General features: G+C 62.0%; 2 protein-coding genes across 2 annotated transcripts in view; one reads left to right on the top strand and one right to left on the bottom strand.

Annotated features, from left to right (window-relative positions):
- HMGCL (3-hydroxy-3-methylglutaryl-CoA lyase) overlaps positions 1-12286 on the top strand; it is a 74401-nt gene extending 62115 nt beyond the window's left edge. Inside the window, exon 8 of the mRNA XM_061480381.1 lies at positions 12275-12286. The gene's annotated coding sequence lies outside the window, so the exon portion shown is untranslated. The remainder of the gene's footprint in view (positions 1-12274) is intronic.
- Positions 4610-13001, bottom strand: MFSD2A (MFSD2 lysolipid transporter A, lysophospholipid). The gene is made up of 14 exons (XM_061480377.1): positions 12869-13001; positions 12641-12763; positions 12025-12149; positions 9134-9257; positions 8904-8982; positions 8503-8675; positions 8311-8401; positions 7642-7763; positions 7374-7457; positions 5971-6054; positions 5700-5812; positions 5373-5516; positions 5004-5180; positions 4610-4689 (listed from the first exon to the last, which is right to left on the bottom strand). Exons 1-14 carry the CDS (start codon positions 12944-12946, stop codon positions 4632-4634), a joined length of 1575 nt encoding a protein of 524 aa, XP_061336361.1. The 5' UTR covers positions 12947-13001; the 3' UTR covers positions 4610-4631.
- Positions 13002-16654: the final 3653 nt, after the last annotated feature.

The raw sequence follows: 16654 nt of genomic DNA, 5'->3' as shown, positions 1-16654 counted from the left end.
GCTTCCACCGTCAGGGCAGGGTTTGCTCTTCAAAGGTGCCTGTGCCGTGGTCAGAGGAAGGGCAGCGGCTCCCTCCTGCTGCAGGGAGCTGGGCCTTGGGGTCCCCGCAGGGGCTTGGAGCTGCCGTCGGGTCTGTGAGCACAGAGCCCCTGAAGCCGGGCCACGTTGACGGGATGGGAAGGAGGAGGAGGAAGCGCGCTGAGCTCGGCCGCCTCCAGCACCGCTTCCTGCCCGCTGCTCCGTTACCATAGATGGTCACGTCTGCCGCTGCGGAGCTCCCAGCGGACACCCAGGCTCCGTCTGCGGGAGCCCAACCGAGGGCAGCAGGAGCGGGATGCCCGGAGCGTGGCTCTGCTGACCTCTAGTGAGGCGGCTCCTGCTGCTCCGAGCTCCCTGCGAGCTGCAGCAGCGCCCGAAGCCCTCGGAGGGTTTGATTCTTCAGCACAAAGAGTTGGGTGTCCCCTTGGTGCAGCCCCGGGCTCCCAACCGCTGCCCGGGCAGAGCGCAGAGCCTGCACCATTGTCCTCACATCCTCCCTCCCAGTTACAGAGGAGCCAAGCAGCTCCCTGCAGTCACTGGTGCTGTTTGTCTGATATCCTGGTTTCTTGCCTCATTTTCCACCCTGCCAGCGCTTGATGTGCTTCCTGCAGCCGTCAGACGCGTCTTAGGATCAACTGACTTGATGCGAAACAAAGATACAACTGCCTCTTTGGTCTTCAATGACTTAGACTCCACAGCATCCTACCGCAGTCACAGCAGTGACCAGACACATCCTGCCTCCTGGTGCAGGGGCCGTGGGGATCCCGCTGGGCCGTGCAGGCAGGAGCTGTTCTCTCAGCTGCATCCGTGAGGAACTGGAACTAAAGGGGAGGGAGAGCTCTGCTCACCGGCCCCATGCCCGTGTGTTTGCTTCTGGGGTGGGTCCCTTCAGCTGAGCGTGGTTCCTGGAGGAACAAAGACCAAGTTCCTGGTAAGGCTGGGTCAGAACTGCTGCCTGTTTACAGAAGGACTGGAAACCACGTTGGTGCTCTGGGGGTTCCCGGTACCTATGGACCATGCCCAGCACTGTCCTGGCTCTCGGGAAAAGCTTACAGCTTCCTTGTGCTGCTGCCAGGTGGTTTTGGTGCCTTACTCCAAGCACCGTAGGGGTATTTCCTTCTGATTTAGCCCCAGAAAGGCTGCAGGAAACCACCCCACTGCTCCATCCGCCTCTGTTCGTGTTGTGCGGTGCCTCGGCCGCTTCCATCCTTGGAAAGGATGGGTTTGCAAAACACTAACCAAAGCCCACCCCAAGGGGCCGGCAGCCTCCGGTCTGTGTTTGCAGAGAGGGTGAGTGACCCCATGCAGGTGGCACAGACAAGGTGAGCGTGGGGACAGCCAGGAACACCTCTGTCCTGTGCAGCTGGCCTGGGAGCAGCGTGCCAGGACCATGGACCTGTCCGCTGTGACCCACTGCCCGGCGCCTCTCTTTGAGGCTCTGGCATTCCTGCTTCTTCCCAGAGCTTCCCAGGCCGACTTCCAGCTGGATCTGTTCCCTGATGGAGTGCACCAGCACAGCAGGGTGGCTGCACTGTGAGACACCCCTTTACGTGTGAGCCTGTGCTTGGTTCAGCTGGAAGCGTCTGTGACACCAACACTGCTGCAGCGTGGAGCACGGGTCCTTCCTCACCCATCAATCTCTCCTACTGCGAGATAAACCCCAGGCTTTGTGCCCTTTCCCTGAGGATAAGGAGGGGGTTATTCCTCACCCTCTGTAAGGAGAGACTTTTCACACTGCCATTTATCCCTCATAGGGTAACCAGACACAGCGTGGCCACTCTCAGCTCAAGGCTGTCCCTCCCACTGCCTCAGCCTCCTGGCACAGCCACCCTTGGTGACAAACAGAGGAGGTAAGGTGGGTGTTGCAGGTTCCTGTGCTGCCCTTTGGAGGCTAACACTGAGATTTGCTTGGTTTTTAGCCTTCAGGGGACACAAGAGCCCTGGGGTTGGGGTGAACGTGTCTGTGCCCCATCACCTCCCAGCCCCTCTTCTGCCTTCCTCCAGCACATCCATTGCTCATGGCCACAGTACAGGGCAGCACCCTCCTGAAGACCCCCCCCCGAGACCTTTGTGCTGCAGGAGGCAGAGCTGCTCCCAGTGCAGGCTCAACTCCGTGCACTGGGAGTGCTGGCACCCAGGCTCCCCAAGAGCTCAGGGTGAGACCTGCAGCTTAACCGGAGAGCATGGGGTGCACCAATGTACTCTGGTGTCAGTGGAGGGGTGCCTGCAGCAGCCTGCGTGCAGAGCAAGCCCTGGGTGCTGGCACCTGCACCTCTGTACAGTGAAAGGCTCTTTCCCTTGTGAACAAAAGGGAACAGAAACCCCAGCACTGCTCCAGACCCAGGAGAAGGCTGCCCAAACCCCTGGCACCGCACGGGTAACCCTAATCCAGCCTCTTAAAGCCCATCAGCTGCAAATCGGGGCTGACTCCCAGCACCCGCACAAGGGCAGCGCAGCCCCAGCCCATCTCGCGTTAGGGCACCAGCTCAGCACCCGGCTGACCCCCCCCATCTTCCATCTCCTGCCTTGGATTTCACCGTGCACCAGCTCCAGCCATGGAACCGCAGCCCTGCAGGGAGCAGCCGGACACTGGGGTGCATTTGCTCCATGAGGGTTCGTGTGGAATGAAGCCCAGCACAGCTGCTGCTGGCGCTGGCTGGAGGCACAGGCAGCATCTCCCCTCAGCTCTGGCCTCAGAGGCTTTCTTGGTGCTGGCAGTGAGAGCCCTCTGCAAGCACAGCTGAGGCAAGAGGCAATCTCTGCTTCAAGGCTGGAGACCTGCCCAGGGCTCAGCGCTATCAGCTCCCAGGGCCATTTTTCCACCCCCCCACCTCTTTTAACAGCCTCAAATAGAAGAGGTGCGCTCAGGGTGGAATGTCTGGGCTCCGATTCAAGCCGTTTGGTTCTAGTCCCTTGAGCTGGCTGCAGAAAAAGCCCCATCAGAGATTCCTTGTGAGCCCCACATCAGCAGACCCCGAGCGCTGCTGGAGCCCTCTGAAAGGGAAAGGCAGCAGCAATCTTTCACCCACACCCCTCAGAGGCAGCCAGGGCAGGGGTCAGAACACACACAGCAGGCTTGAGTCCTGTGCTTGGCTGGACGCTGCCTTCCTCCTCCTCCTCCTCTCACAGAGGACACACACAGCTCCCACCTGCCCTGCCATTGACAGCTCTCCCTTGTCCCCCCCCTTGCTTTGGGCTGTGCCTTGGTCCTATCTGCAAGCCCCATCCTGGGGGTAGCAGGGGACACCCCGGCCATGGCTCTGCTCAGCACAAAGCCAGCTCCCACCCGCCCCGCTTCATCCCTTTGCTTTTTTTCCATGACCCATGCGTGGTGGCAGCGTGGATCCCGCTCCCACATTCCCAGCTCCGGGCTAATCCTTTCCGGCTATTTTTAAACCCCCATCCTCATTCTAGTCCTTTGTACCCAAACATGGAACAAAAGCTGAGCCCCAGACCCCCGCTCTCAGCTCCAAGCTCTGGCCCCACAGATTTCTTGCTGTGACAAATGTACTTCACAAAAGGCACCAGCCCCGTCCCCCAGCACCGTGCCCATGGGATGGGACACAACCGGCGCAGTCCCCTCACCCCGGGGTTGCTGGGGGCTGCTGTACCCCTGGAGCATCCTCCTTGCTCTCTTTCCCCTCTGCATCGCAGGGGTGCAGTGCTCCCGTGGAGCAGGGCTCGGTGCTCTCCCCATTCCTGCTGCGGGATGAGGAATGCAAGAGCAGGGTACAAACACCCAGGGCCCAGCGCCCTGCCCCGGGAGAGCGCACCCAGTGCCACCCACAGCCCGCATTCCCCGCTCCACAGCTGCCTCTCCCGGTTCCAGCCCCGGGGCTCACAGGCTCCGCTGGCAGCACTTGGGTTTCATTCCTCCCTCCTCTCCTCTCCTCCCCCGTTCGCTCTTGGAAAGGAGGAAAAGAATAGAGCCTTTGTTGGGCTGTCGCAGCAGCAAAGGCACCGAGCGAGGACTGCACGGGGTAAGGGGCTGCCGGGCACAGCCGCCTGCCTGGATTATGGCATTCCTGTGCCTTTGACTCGGGAGAAGTCAGCCCTGCCCCTCAATGCTGTGCAAAGGGACCCTGGGCTTGGGGACAAAAGAAATGCTCCAGACCCACGCTGCTGGCTTCCCGTTTTTATGTAAATTAATATTAATAGGTCCTCGAGTTCCGTCTCTGTACACATATATACAAATAGGGAATGGTTCCGTATTTACATCATTAAGTTAATTAGGATCTATAAAAAAGAACAGCTTTCCAAATTGGTGTCCTATGTACAGACAGCAGAGGTGAGCCCACGTCCTTGGCGCGGTCACATTGACAGTGTAATGTACACTAACCATTACCGCCGGTCCCACAGGCATCGGCCCCACAGCAGCCAGGCACCGACGGGCACAAGGATCCCGCTCCAGGCTTTTCCTGCTCCCCGGGACCCAGCAGGGAATCGTGCTTCTGTCTCATGAGGCACGCAGCTCCCCCAGGGTCTATGCGTGTAATGTACACTACCAGCGCTCTGTGGATCCCGGGGAAGGACACGGATCTCGTGCTCGGGTTGTGGATGCTCCTGGGTCCCCCGGAGAGCCCCGGCGCGGCTCACACGATGCTGGCCAGTTCTGTGTTATCCGACTCGGAGCTGCTGTTGCTCTCCTCCCTGCGGGATAAGGGTTGGGAAGGAGGCACGGAGTGAGCCTTGGAGCAGGAGCTGCCTCCGAGCTCAAGAGGAGCAGTCCCCACACGGGTTTCCTTTAGCAACCGGGGGCGGGTTCCCGTTGATCTCAAGCACTTCACGCCATCACTTTGGAAGTTGGGATTGGGAAAACCAGCCGGGCCATCCCTCACCCCACCACCCACAGGTCCTGGAGGATTCCCGGCCAAGTCACAGTGCATCCCAACCAGTCTGGGCCTGATCCTGCTCCCACACGCCCCGCTGGCGTGCAGCGCCCCATAGCACGGGCACGTGCTCACCTCAGGTCCTGCAGGGCTTTCTTGTTTTTCCTCCGCTTCTCCTCATCGATGGGGTACAGCTTGAACAGGAGCAGGCCCAGCAGGATCAGTCCCACGGGCACGGCCGACACCAGCATCTTCAAGGTGAAGTTCACATCGCTGGGCTGCGAGCAGCCCCGGGTCTGGTACCCTGCAAAGCTGGGGACAGAAAGGTACCTTCAGGCAAAGGAAACTGAGTTTGTAAGAGATTAGCTTGTCCCTGCAGGCAGAGATACAGAGCCACAGTGGGATTTAGACCCCCCCCATTTCTCTCCCAGTCCCTGGGAAGCAGGGATGCCTGGATGCAGGGGTGCAAGGCTTCCTGCCCTCAGCTCCCATGCAAGAACTCACTCTAAGCTGAGTGTGGAGATGCCCAGGGAGACGCCAGAGGTAAACTTGGTGAAGAAGACATAAAAGGAGAAGAAAATGGCTTCGTGGCCATGGGAGTCAGGATGCTGCAGCTTGAAGTCATCTATGACATCCGGGAGCATGGACCTGTGCAGACAGCAGGGTGGTGAACACTAGGATGGAGCCAACAAAGCGTTTCCTCTCCCTGCCGAGAGGATTTCCCTTCATGAGCTCTATCTTGGGCTGAAAACATCCCGAAAAGGCCTCCAGGGATTTCCAACCACTCCAGCCCTGGAAGCCCCTCACGCAGCACCAGGACCTCGCACTCACCAGGGCAGGAGGAAGGCGGCTGCGACGCTGATCCCAGCTGCAACAGCCACGATGTAAGTGACGAAGAGGTTACTGTCCAGGACAACCACCATGATGAGGAAGGGGATGGCAGACTGGAGAGGGGACACAAACCAGGCTGGCATCAGCAGTACCCGACCCAGGCACCCACCCAGTCCTGGTTAGCAGCAGCCCCTGCCCAGCGCTGGGCCCCAGAGCCCTGCTCACCCCACATGGGAAACACCGTGCTCATTGCTGACGGGGACCCACTCACCGAGATGCCCACGTAGACAGCAGTCTTCTTCCCAAAGCGGGTGAGGAACCACTGCCAGAGGGGAATGGTCAAGGTGGCCGAGAGCTATGGGCAGAGAAGGGGGTGATGGTGTCATTCACTGGCCAGGCTGTCCACTGGGGGAAAAGCTCTTCCCAGCAAGGAGCAGCCCCAGGGCACAGCCTCCACATAGAACCAGGGGATGGTTTGGGTTGGAAGGGACCTTAAAGCTCCTCCAGCTCCAACCCCTGCCACGGGCAGGGACTCCTTCCACTAGAGCAGCTTGCTCCAAGCCCCTGTGTCCAACCTGGCCTTGAACACTGCCAGGGATGGGGCAGCCACAGCTTCTCTGGGCACCCTGTGCCAGCGCCTCAGCACCCTCACAGGGAAGAGCTTCTGCCTAAGAGCTCATCTCAGTCTCCCCTCGGGCAGGTTAAAGCCGTTCCCCTTGGCCTGTCCCTACATCCCTTGTCCCAAGCCCCTCTCCAGCTTTCCTGCAGCCCCTTTAGGCACTGGAGCTGCTCTCAGGTCTCCCCTTCAGGAGCCTTCTCTTCTCCAGGCTGACCCAGCCCAGCTCTCTCAGCCTGGCTCCAGAGCAGGGATGCTCCAGCCCTCGCAGCAGCTCCATCCAACAGCTCCACGTCCCTCTTGTGCTGTTGCCCCAGAGCTGGATCAGCACCACAGTGGGGTTCTACTTCCAGCTTTTCCACATAGTCCAAGGCTGGCACATGGCCATGCTCCTGCCCCTGCCCTCACCCCATTCCTCACCTGCCTCCACTCCCAGGAAGGGGAGCTGCAATTGGAGCAGGAGCATGGGGCCACCTCCTGCCGCAGCACCCCTGGGGCACAGCGGGTACCAGCCTACACCAGGGAGGACCCAGCTCCATCCTCAGTGCTGGGAAGGGACCTGATCTTGACACCGCTGCCTGCACACCCCATGGCCAAGAGCCAGGCTCCTGGGACCTTGGCACCTTGGAGCTCTCCACCCCTCCGAGCAGGGAGCATGGGAAGGGCTCCCACAGATGAGAAGCTGGAAAGGGCTCTCAAGGAGTTGTTTTGCTCCATCTTCCTGGCAGTAAACACCGAGATCCTTTTCTCGAGGCGGGGGGAAGGGAGCTAAGTGGCAGGATTTGGACAAAAGGCCCCCATGGCTCCTGCTCTGCCCTGTCTCTGCCCGCCTTCACACGGGAACAAAGGCTCCCCTGTTCCTACCAACCCGCCTGGACTTTGCAGGACGTTTGGCACCTCCTTCTCCCTCTGCCCTTCTCCCAGGGGACCTTCGGTCACTGTCCCCACATTAGCCCACTGCAGCCCCACGGCCTCCCTCCCCTCAGCCCACGTTGCTCCTGGGAGCACCCACGGCACCCGCAGCACCCGTCCTGGCCCCAGGACCGGGCCATACGCACCATGATGGCCAGGAGCACGTTCTGGAACTCATTGCGGAAGCCCAGGGTGTAGGTGCAGAAGAGGGCAAAGTTCCCCTCCAGCAGCTGTGGAGGAAGCAGACGATGGTCAGGGAGGGGACGGGACCCCGACATCCCACCCATCCGAGGGCACCAAGCCACATCCCTCCTCTCTGCCCAAGGCAGCTCCCAGCCCACCCGGATCCAGTTTGGGTCCCCGCAGCCATCCCCAAGCTGTGCTGCTGCCGTGCCCTGCCCCGGCTGTGCTTACCATGAAGGCCAGGGAGGTGAAGAGGAAGCCGGCAATGAGCTTGATGTAGGCACCGTGGTTCATCACCAGCTTCAGCCCCTGGAAGAAGGAGACAGGCTCGTCCGACTGCAGCTCAGAGGACTCTGGGGAGCAAATGAGCCCATCATTAGACCCACAGAAACAGCACCCTTGGGTGCAAGGCCTGCGGTGCCTCTTGCCCTGCTGCTGAGCACCCTGCACGAGCCCCTGCCCGCCTCCAGCATCCCAGGGCAATGCCTCACGCAGGGGTCCATCAGCCCCACGGAGAGGAGACGATGACCTGGTGATTCACCCGGGGTAAGCGGAGCTGGTTGCAAAGCAGAGCAAGGGGAGAACAGAAGGTCCTGGACTTTGGCTGTCGTGTCACCCCGGGATGCCCTAATTGGCACCGGCAAACCTTGGCCAGGCAGAGCTGTGCTCGATAACGTTTATCTCTGATGGTGCAGAGCAGAGAGCTAAGTCCTCGTGGCTGTGCTGTAACGTACCCTGAGGATGCTCTGGCTCCCGCTGCCCCAGGCCCTAGACCCAGACCTCAGCTCCTCCTGCCCCGATCCCCCAGGGCTCGAGCCACGAAGGAGGGACCAAGAGTGGAGCCAGGGGAGCCCCTGGCAGCAGCCACCGCGCTCCCAGCAGTGCGATCTCCAGCCTCACCTCTCTTCTCCCGCACGCCCACCGACAGCACCACGGCGCAGAGGATGTAGAGCCCCCCGATGACCCCCGCAGCGATCATGTAGGCGTTCCTCTGGGAAGAGAGGAGGGAATGGTGAGGGACGGGGATGTCCCAGGAGCAGACGGGTTGAGAAGGCCAGGGCAGCCTGGTGTCCTGTCCCCCCCCCAGCTTACCGTGTCTGTGAGCGAGCCGGTGTCGTGGGTCATGTTCAGCTCCTCCATGGCCACCGAGGAGTTGGCTTTGCCAATGAAGAGGGCACTCTCGATGCAGGGAGTAACCGCCTTGCCCACGATCTGGCCCTGGATGGCGGTGCCCAGCACAGTGCCCAGCACTTCCACTGTCATACCTGGAGGGAGAAGCCAGCGGGACTCAGCCCAGCCCTGAGCACCCAGAGCTGCCGCTCACTGCTCTTCCCCAGGAGAAAGGAGCCAGCCCAGCTCCCCCCAAATCCCCAAGTGATAAAGCCACAGGGAAGGAAAGCGATGGGGAAACTGAGGCAAGGAGAGAGGCCAAAGCTTGGTCACGCTGCTCCTGCTGCTGCATGGCATGGAGGAGGAGGGAAGCAAGCACTTACGGTAGGCAGTGGCCGAGTCCCGCTCGCTCTGCTCCCTGCTGATGAACATGGTCAGCGCTGAGTAAGGCACGTGGAAGCACTGCAACAGCACGAGGAGAATTAGCTCAGAGGTGCTGCACCAGCCAATGGGACCTGGGGCAGGGGGAACCTGCCCCCTGCTCAGCAAGGTGAAGGATTCGTCCTCTCCATCCCTCACCCACTGGCCCTGGGGTGTGCAGAGCCCAGCTCACCGTCACAAGGGTCTGGAAGATGCAGTAGAAGACAAGGTACCACATCACTTGGCCTCTGGAGATGTCCGGCACAAACCAGATGAGGAAGTAGGAAATGACAGCAAATGGGGTGGAAAAGATGATCCTTTGGGAGGACACAGCGTTAGCCTTATGTTACACAGCACCCCACAGTAACCCCACAAGTCCAGCTCTCCCCACTGCAACACATCCAGTGGGGCTCAGGCATTTGATTTTGGGGGCTCCTAGGATGGCTCCCATCACCTGCCCCGTTCTCTCCCCCAGGCAGCCCTGCCATGTGTCCAGCGGGGTGTAATCACCTCCCTTGTCCCAGCAAGGGCTGGGGAGCAGCCAGGCAGCACAGCCCAGCTCCCAGCAGCCAAATGCCTCTCGCCAGCTTGGCTTTGCTGCCATGGCCCCCTCCGAGCCTGGGGTCACCTCCGTTCGGGGCAGGGATGGAGCAAACCACCAGCCAACAGCAGCCTGGCTCGCTCTTCCACCCCTGCCCGGCTTCCCGGAGCTGCGGATACAGGGACATGGGATGTGAAGTGCAACAGAGGATCGGGAAGAAGGGGATTGCTCAAGGGCTGGGCCTTGGCAACAGTCCCGGGACTGGCCAATGAGGGTGATGGCAGCAGGAAGCCACCCAGAGCATCTCTTTCATCATAACCCTTCCCCTGCTGCAGCCCAGGCAGGGAGCAGCTGCACCCAGCACCAGGACACCAACAAACACCCAGGTCCCCCCCATCACTTGCGGGGTACGGAAGGAAGGGAAGCGAGCCAGATGCGGAGGCTGCACCCACATCTGTTTAGGGATGGATTTGGCTTGGGGATTTACAAGCCCCCTGCGCTCTACAGACTGGGGATGAGGAACAAAGTCGGCACAACCGGACACGGGACAGAGCCCTGCGCAGTCAGGGCTTCCCCTCGGCTGCCCGGGGACAGGGAGATCTTTCCATCCGGGCTGACGTACAGGACACACGGCTTCAAGTCGGGTGGGAGGAGGAGGAAAGAGGCAGAACCCGAACCCGTACAGACGGGGAGCACCCGGCACATGCACGTTCTTGTACGCACACGTCACCCGATGGGATGGCGGCGGCGGCGCTGGGGAGGGGGGGGAACGGGATGCGTTGGGCTCCAGCTACTCCTCTCCCGCGCTCATCGCAGCGTGGAGCTGGGGGAAGTTGTGAATGAATCCCTGCAGGACCCAGCCTGCACCCATACCCCCCCCCCCCCAGCCAGCACCCAGCACCCACGGCAGCTCTGGCATGACTGCGAGTGACCGGAGGCTGCGGTGACGCGCGCGGGCGCCCATTGGCCGCGCCGCGATGGTGTGTTCCTTTGTGCCGCGCTCCCGCACCCCTGCCCAGCCCCACGGGTCACGGCGGGCGCTCGGCTCGGGAGGTCAAAGCCGGGGCTCTTTGGGGACCGCCGCGTCGAGGAGCGGTTGAGGGAGCAGCGCGGCGGCGGTCCTGGGGATGCGGAGCGGAGGCCGGCACAAAACCGCGCCAAAATGGCTTTCCAAAGGGAAGAACCGAAAGGGAAAGCGGGGGTGGCCCTCGGCGGTGCTCTCCTCGCCCATTCAAAGAGCTGGAGGAGCCCCAAGCTTTGAGCCACAGCCACCAGCAGCCGGCTGGGGCTTGGCCTCCCCGATCAGACCCTTCAGAGCAATAAACCCTCACACACACGGGGGGGGTTACACAGGGTCAGGCAGCAGCTCCTGGCTCCCCATGGGGATACCGGGGCAGCAGCTCCACAGGACGAACCCCAAGCCCAGGAGGTTTGGACCCCACTCAGCTCCATCCAGCCCGGGCTCAGGAGGTTGCCCTTGAGCGGCGAGCTCCTCGCAGGCACCGCGGAGGGGCCCAGCAGCAGCACAAAGCTCTGGCTGAGCCTAAGGAAGCCGGAGCCGTTTGGAGGAATGCAGGCGCTCCATCCCCACCCCCTTCCCGAGGACACGAGATTACAGAGCCCGGCTCTAATCTCCAGACCCCAGACCCTGCCGCACGCGCGGCTGCAGAGGAGCTATTTCAGGCCATGCATGGAGCCGAGCGCCGCTGCCCAGAGCTATTCCAGGAAAGCCTGGAAGCGGAGGGTATAATCTGTGGGGGGGAAAGGGCCGTGTCCTCTAATTCCACTCCCCCCCGTGCCCACCCTCTTGGCTGCATTGTGTTTCAGCAATCCCACAGGCGCCCAGGACGTGGGTTATTTTAGCACAGGACACACCATGTCCGCACTTTGGCATTAGCACCCTGCAACACGTCATGTCCTGTACAGGGGCAGGTGCTTACAGACATCCCACGTCTGCCCCGAGCACAGACACGAAACCCTTTTGGGGCTTTGCAAACCCCATCCCACCTGCTCCGACTCCCTTCGGCATCCCCTTGCTCAGCACCCTGCTCCTGACGGCAGCAGGAGCGCTCATGTGCAGACATCCCGATCCCCAACAGCTGTTCTCCTGTCTGAAGAGCATCCTCGTGACTGTCAGCCGGCATTCCCACCACGGCGCATCGGCCACGCACCCCCCGTCCCTCCTGCCCAGGCGTGCGATGCCATCTGCTCGGCTGGCACCAGCCAGGGCTCCGCAGCCACCCCAGGAACAAAGTCCAGCATCAGAACATGGCACTGGGGCAGGAGGAGATGCTGCAGGCGCAGTGACACAGGGTCCTGCTTGTACAGGGCAGCTTGAGACTAGTCAGAGTCACAGGCACACACTGGAAGCCCAAGTTGTTGGCAGCACCTTGGGGCTTTTTGGGGCACTTGGCACCTGACCTGGGTGAAACAGGGCATCAGCACGTCCGGCCCCGCAAGCCTCCTGCCAAGGGACACCCAAAGCTGACTGGCAGCGCTATGACACACCAGGCAGGGATGTGGGTGCTGCAGGCAGCTCTTACCAGGGCATCAGGCGGCCAAAGCGGGTCCATGATGTCTTGCTGATGAAGAAGCCCACCATGGGGTCTGTGACAGCGTCCCAGGCTCGCCCCACAAACAGGATGATGGAAGCGGAGAAAGGGTCCAGCTACAGGAAGAAGACCTTGTGTCAGGACACACAAAACCCCACGGCCCTGGCTGCCCTTCCTGAGCTCCTCAGGACCTCCCCAACTGCACGGGGACCCCACGGCCTCATCCTCTGCTCACTTCCAGGGGGATTTGAGGCTCGGTGACCCAGTCCCTCTCAGCATTGCCCAACCACGCTCCTTCCGCACCGAACTCCCACATCTCAGCGCAGAGCTCCCTCAAACCCACCCACAGCACCACGAGGTGCCCCACGGGTGCTTCTCCCTCCCTGTTCCACACCAAACGCTGCGGCTTTGTGGGATGGATCCCGATCCCACGGGACACACACCACGACCCCGTGTTTTACCGCCTGGGGAAGCCGAGGCGCGGAGCTGCCGCTCGGTTCCACGCGTGGGGCAGGAACCCCCAGGACCGCGACCGATCCCCCCCCAACCCGAGCGGGGCGGGAGAACCAGCAAAGCCCTGCCCCGGTTCCCCCCCCCCCGGCCGTACCTGTGCCACGTCCAGGAGGTAGATCTGGAGGAAGAAGCCGAGCGCGCAGCCCGTGATCTGGTAAGGGGCCCCCCCGACGGCGTAGCACAGCTTGCTGCACACCGACAGCCGCTCCCGGCTCTCCTGCAACCGGGATCGGCGTTAGCGCGACCGGGACCCCCCCACACAACCCCCCCTGTCCCCTGTCCCGTCCCTTCCCGTCCTCCCCAGCCCGGTCCCGGTGCTCACCCTGCGGAGGGGCTGGCGGCGGGCGGGCGGCAGGAGCCCCCCGGCCCGGGCCCGCTCCGCGCCGCCGCCCCCGGCCATGCCGTGTGCGATGAATGGGGCCGCGCCGCCGCCCGCGCGGGCCTTGTACCGGCTGCTCCCCGCCCCGGAACGGCTCCGCCTCCTCCTCCTCCTCCCGCCCTCCACCCCCCCCCCCCCCTCCTCCGGCCCACCCTCATCCTCATCCCTCCCCCCCCATCCCTTCCCTCCATCCCAGCCCTTCCTTTTCCGCATCCGCCCCATCGCAGAGTCACAGAGCGGTTTGGGTTGCGAAGGACTTCAAGAGCATCCAGTTCCAACTCTCTGCCATGGGCAGGGGCTCCTCAAACCAGACCATGGCACCCAAGCCCCCTCCAACCTGGCTTTGAACGCTGACAGGAACGGGGCATTTATCACTTCTCTGGGCACCCTGTGCCAGCGCCTCAGCACCCTCACAGGGAAGAGCTTCTGCCTTACACCCAGCCTGAACTTCCCCTGTTTCAGTCTGAACCCATCACCCCTTGTCCTATCGCTCCAGTCCCTGATGCAGAGCCCCTCTCCAGCATCCTTGTAGCCCCCTTCAGACACTGGAAACTGCTCTGAGGTCTCCTCGCAGCTTCTTTTCTCCAGGCTCGACAGCCCCAATTCCCTCCATCCTCCTCCCCCCGGGTACCCTCATTGGTGACAGAGGCTGCATTGGCCCACATTGGCTGGAAGAGGCATCATCACCCTCCTGCCCCCTGCACTCGCTGTGGCACCAACCAGTGAGGGCTGGTGGGCTGCAGACCCTCAGTGCCAGCCTCAGCATAGCCCCACGCTTAACCCCGCTCTGCGTGGGCCCATGGAAGGGACTGATGTAAAGCAGGACACACACACACCCAGCAGCAGCACACACAGCCCCTGGCTCTGCACAACAGCTTCAATAGGTGATCAATAGGTGATGGTGGCTCCTGGTCCCCAGCACTTTGCCCTGGGCCACCGTGGTGTCCTCCGCACCAAACGGCCACGTGGACATGGATGCTGGCACCTCTTGGCTGTGCCGGCTGCTGTTTGCCTGCTGTTGGGTGCACGTAGGCAGGTGCCAGCACTGTTACCACAGTGACAGCCACCAGCTCCTCTCAGCTCACGCCACCAGGTTCAGAGATCACCCTGGGATGTGCTGCGAGACGGGCTGAGCCAGCAGGGCCAGCGTGGCGACCGGGGCCACTGCCTGACTGCCACTTGGAGCTGGACTTGGAGCTGCGCTGAGCTGGGGACAGGGGCAGGCAGCTGGGACCTGGGATGCAGCAGACCTTGTGCTGGGGATGAGCGGGGTGGGTGGCCGCTGCCATGGAGCTCCAAGCACTCCCTGGTGTGAGCTGAACTCAGGGTGCTGAGCTCAACCGTGTCACTGTTGTCTTAGGGTTTCCAACCCCTCCAACATGTGCATGGGTTCCCCTGCTCACAGGGCACATCACAGCCCTGCACCCAGCCACACTGGGTGCTCAGGGATGCTACCCCCAAGGGATGGGGGCCATGGGAGGCTTCAGGATGTCTGAATTTGCTCGGTGACACAAAATACCCTGAGGCAAGATGAGGTGTGGGCAGCATCACCGGCCTGGCCAGTTCAGCAGTTAGACCTGCCTTGGGCTCCTTGCTCTGTGCTGAGCTGGCTCCAGTGCATCAGGCACCCACAGCCTCAGGACAGACACCCAGCGTGAGCTGGGAGCCCCCGGATCCCCCAGGAGAAAGGAACATTGTACTGGGGATGGGCTTGTGCCTATGGTGGCCCTTGCCTCCTGGAGGGATCAGGCTCTCAGCTCCCCATCATGTTCGGTCCTAGCGCTATTGCTCTGCTCCCTTTGTTCCAAGCTTTTGGCATTCCTGTCCTTGAAACACTGAGGAATTGCCCCTTGGGCAAACGGAGCTTTAGGGGAACAATGAGCCGTGCTTTGTGCCAGCGGCTGTGCTAACAGACTGCAGATAGGTGTAGCCCTGCCTTACAAGTGGAGTGGGAGAGATCGGAAGACCAGGATTTCCTCAGATTTGGATTTTCACCCACAAATGTGGTATTGCACAATTTCCTGTGGGGGACTTTTGATCTCCCTCCCAAGCAGATGCTCTGGGAGATCCTCATGGCAATAAATGAACCGCCAAGGGCTGATCCCAGTGGGGATGCTGCTGCAGCAGCTCCCACCAAGCTCGGTGCCCTCAGCAACCCACAGGCAGGTGGGACTGGGCCACTCGCAGGCTCACCCTTGTCACCAGGACCACGGTGATGGTCTCACAGGCAGGACCGCAACTCAAACACCCCTCTGACAGTGATGCTGTCACGATCCCAGAACTGGGGACACCACCAGGCTCCTGAGGTGACCCTTTAGGGGCTGGGACCCAGGCGCTTGCTCTTGGGGACATGGTTGAGGACTGGGGACAGGGATAGGGATGGGAGCTGCTCCGGAAGATGACAGCTCTGCCACCCCACCTCCCACCCACACCTCCTGCTGCCGTGGATCCGTCACAGCCCGGAGCTGAGCAAGCATGAGCGCACCCGAAACCAGACAGCCCTGCCAGGACCGGGAGCACCGGCCTGGGGACACATGGAGCTGGTGAGGGGCTGTGAGACGCAGCCAAGCTCCTCAGCTTGGGGCTGCAGAGCTTCTCCAGGGCTTGGGGCACCTCCTAGCACCAGGCAGGGTGTGCAAATGGGTCCTGGGGGGGTGAGAAGGCAGCAGGACTGGAGCTGATGATGCTTTTGCCTCCCCCTTCTCTGGATTTCACTGCCTGCTGTATCCAGAGCGGGTGCCGGCACTCTGGGGTGCTGCAGCCAGCTTGATCTGGGTGCTGGCAGCATCTCCCTTGCCCCATATGGCCGGGCAGGACTTCATGGTGCTTCCATTCCCCACAGGGGCTCGGGCTGGTGTTTCACAAGGGTCCAGCCAGCTGTGGCTGCTACCCAGCAGCTACATGGGGACAAAGGGGACACGTTGCATGGCAGCACACAGCAGCCACCCTGCACTGCCCACATTGCTCCCGGGTGAGACCCTGGGGAGCGTGTCATGAGGATGAGGGGGATGACATGGGGCTGGGATGTGTCAACACCAGAGCTCACAGCCTCCCCTGTCCCTGGGGACCACCACGGGGACAGCAGGGTGGCTCGAAGGGATGAGGACACAGACACAGAGCCCGGCTCAGGGTGCCCCGGACACCCGTCAGGCTCGGGGTGTGTGTGCCCCGTGGGGAAGCTCTTTGGGACTGGAGCCTCAAAGTCCATCCCTGCTGTCAGTGGGGATCCAAAGGGCACGGGGGACCCGGGAACTGCTTTGCGTCATGCGCCGGAGCCATGCCAGCTGCAGCTGGGCCAGAGCCGGGGGCACACACTCGGTGCTGGTGGTGGAGCCCTGCCAGCGCCCTGCGGATGGAGGGGGGGGGCACGGCAAGGGTTGGCCCGGCCCATGGGTGCCCTCCCAGCCCTTGGGGCTCCCACCACCACCCACCCTTGTTTGCGCAGGCGGCGCTGGCACAAGAGGCGCTGGGTTCCTGTTTGCAGAGTGCCTGGAGAGGCCCGGTGAAAGGGGTGTGCGGCCCCCCCAAGCCCTCCACAGCGCTGCTCTTGCACCTTCAAAGCATCTGGAGCCCCTTGAAGCCGAGACAAGTTCCTGCCTCTCACTGGGAAAAGCCGGGGAGGTCTCTGAGGCCAGCAGGGAGGGGAAGGAGACGTGGCTGAGAGCTACCGGTTGCAGGAGCCTTTGCTCCTGTGCCAGGAGACGTGTTGGTGTTGGAGCAGGCGGCCAG

Source organism: Pezoporus flaviventris, unplaced genomic scaffold, assembly GCF_033815535.1.
Source record: "Pezoporus flaviventris isolate CSIRO_AGI_PZ_B2104156 unplaced genomic scaffold, CSIRO_AGI_Pfla_v1 ptg000176l, whole genome shotgun sequence".
In the NCBI taxonomy this organism is placed as follows: domain Eukaryota; kingdom Metazoa; phylum Chordata; class Aves; order Psittaciformes; family Psittacidae; genus Pezoporus; species Pezoporus flaviventris.
Note: the sequence above shows the minus strand (reverse complement) of the source record. Positions and strands in the feature narration are given on the sequence as shown.

Coding starts and splice junctions, on each gene's coding strand:
- MFSD2A (XM_061480377.1), bottom strand. CDS start 12,946: ATGGCCGGGGGCGGCGGCGCGGAGCGGGCCCGGGCCGGGGGGCTCCTG. Junction 7,458..7,641: donor TCACCTCCCTGGCCTTCATG/GTAAGCACAGCC, acceptor CTTCCTCCACAG/CTGCTGGAGGGGAACTTTGC. Junction 4,690..5,003: donor AAAGCCCTGCAGGACCTGAG/GTGAGCACGTGC, acceptor CTTATCCCGCAG/GGAGGAGAGCAACAGCAGCT.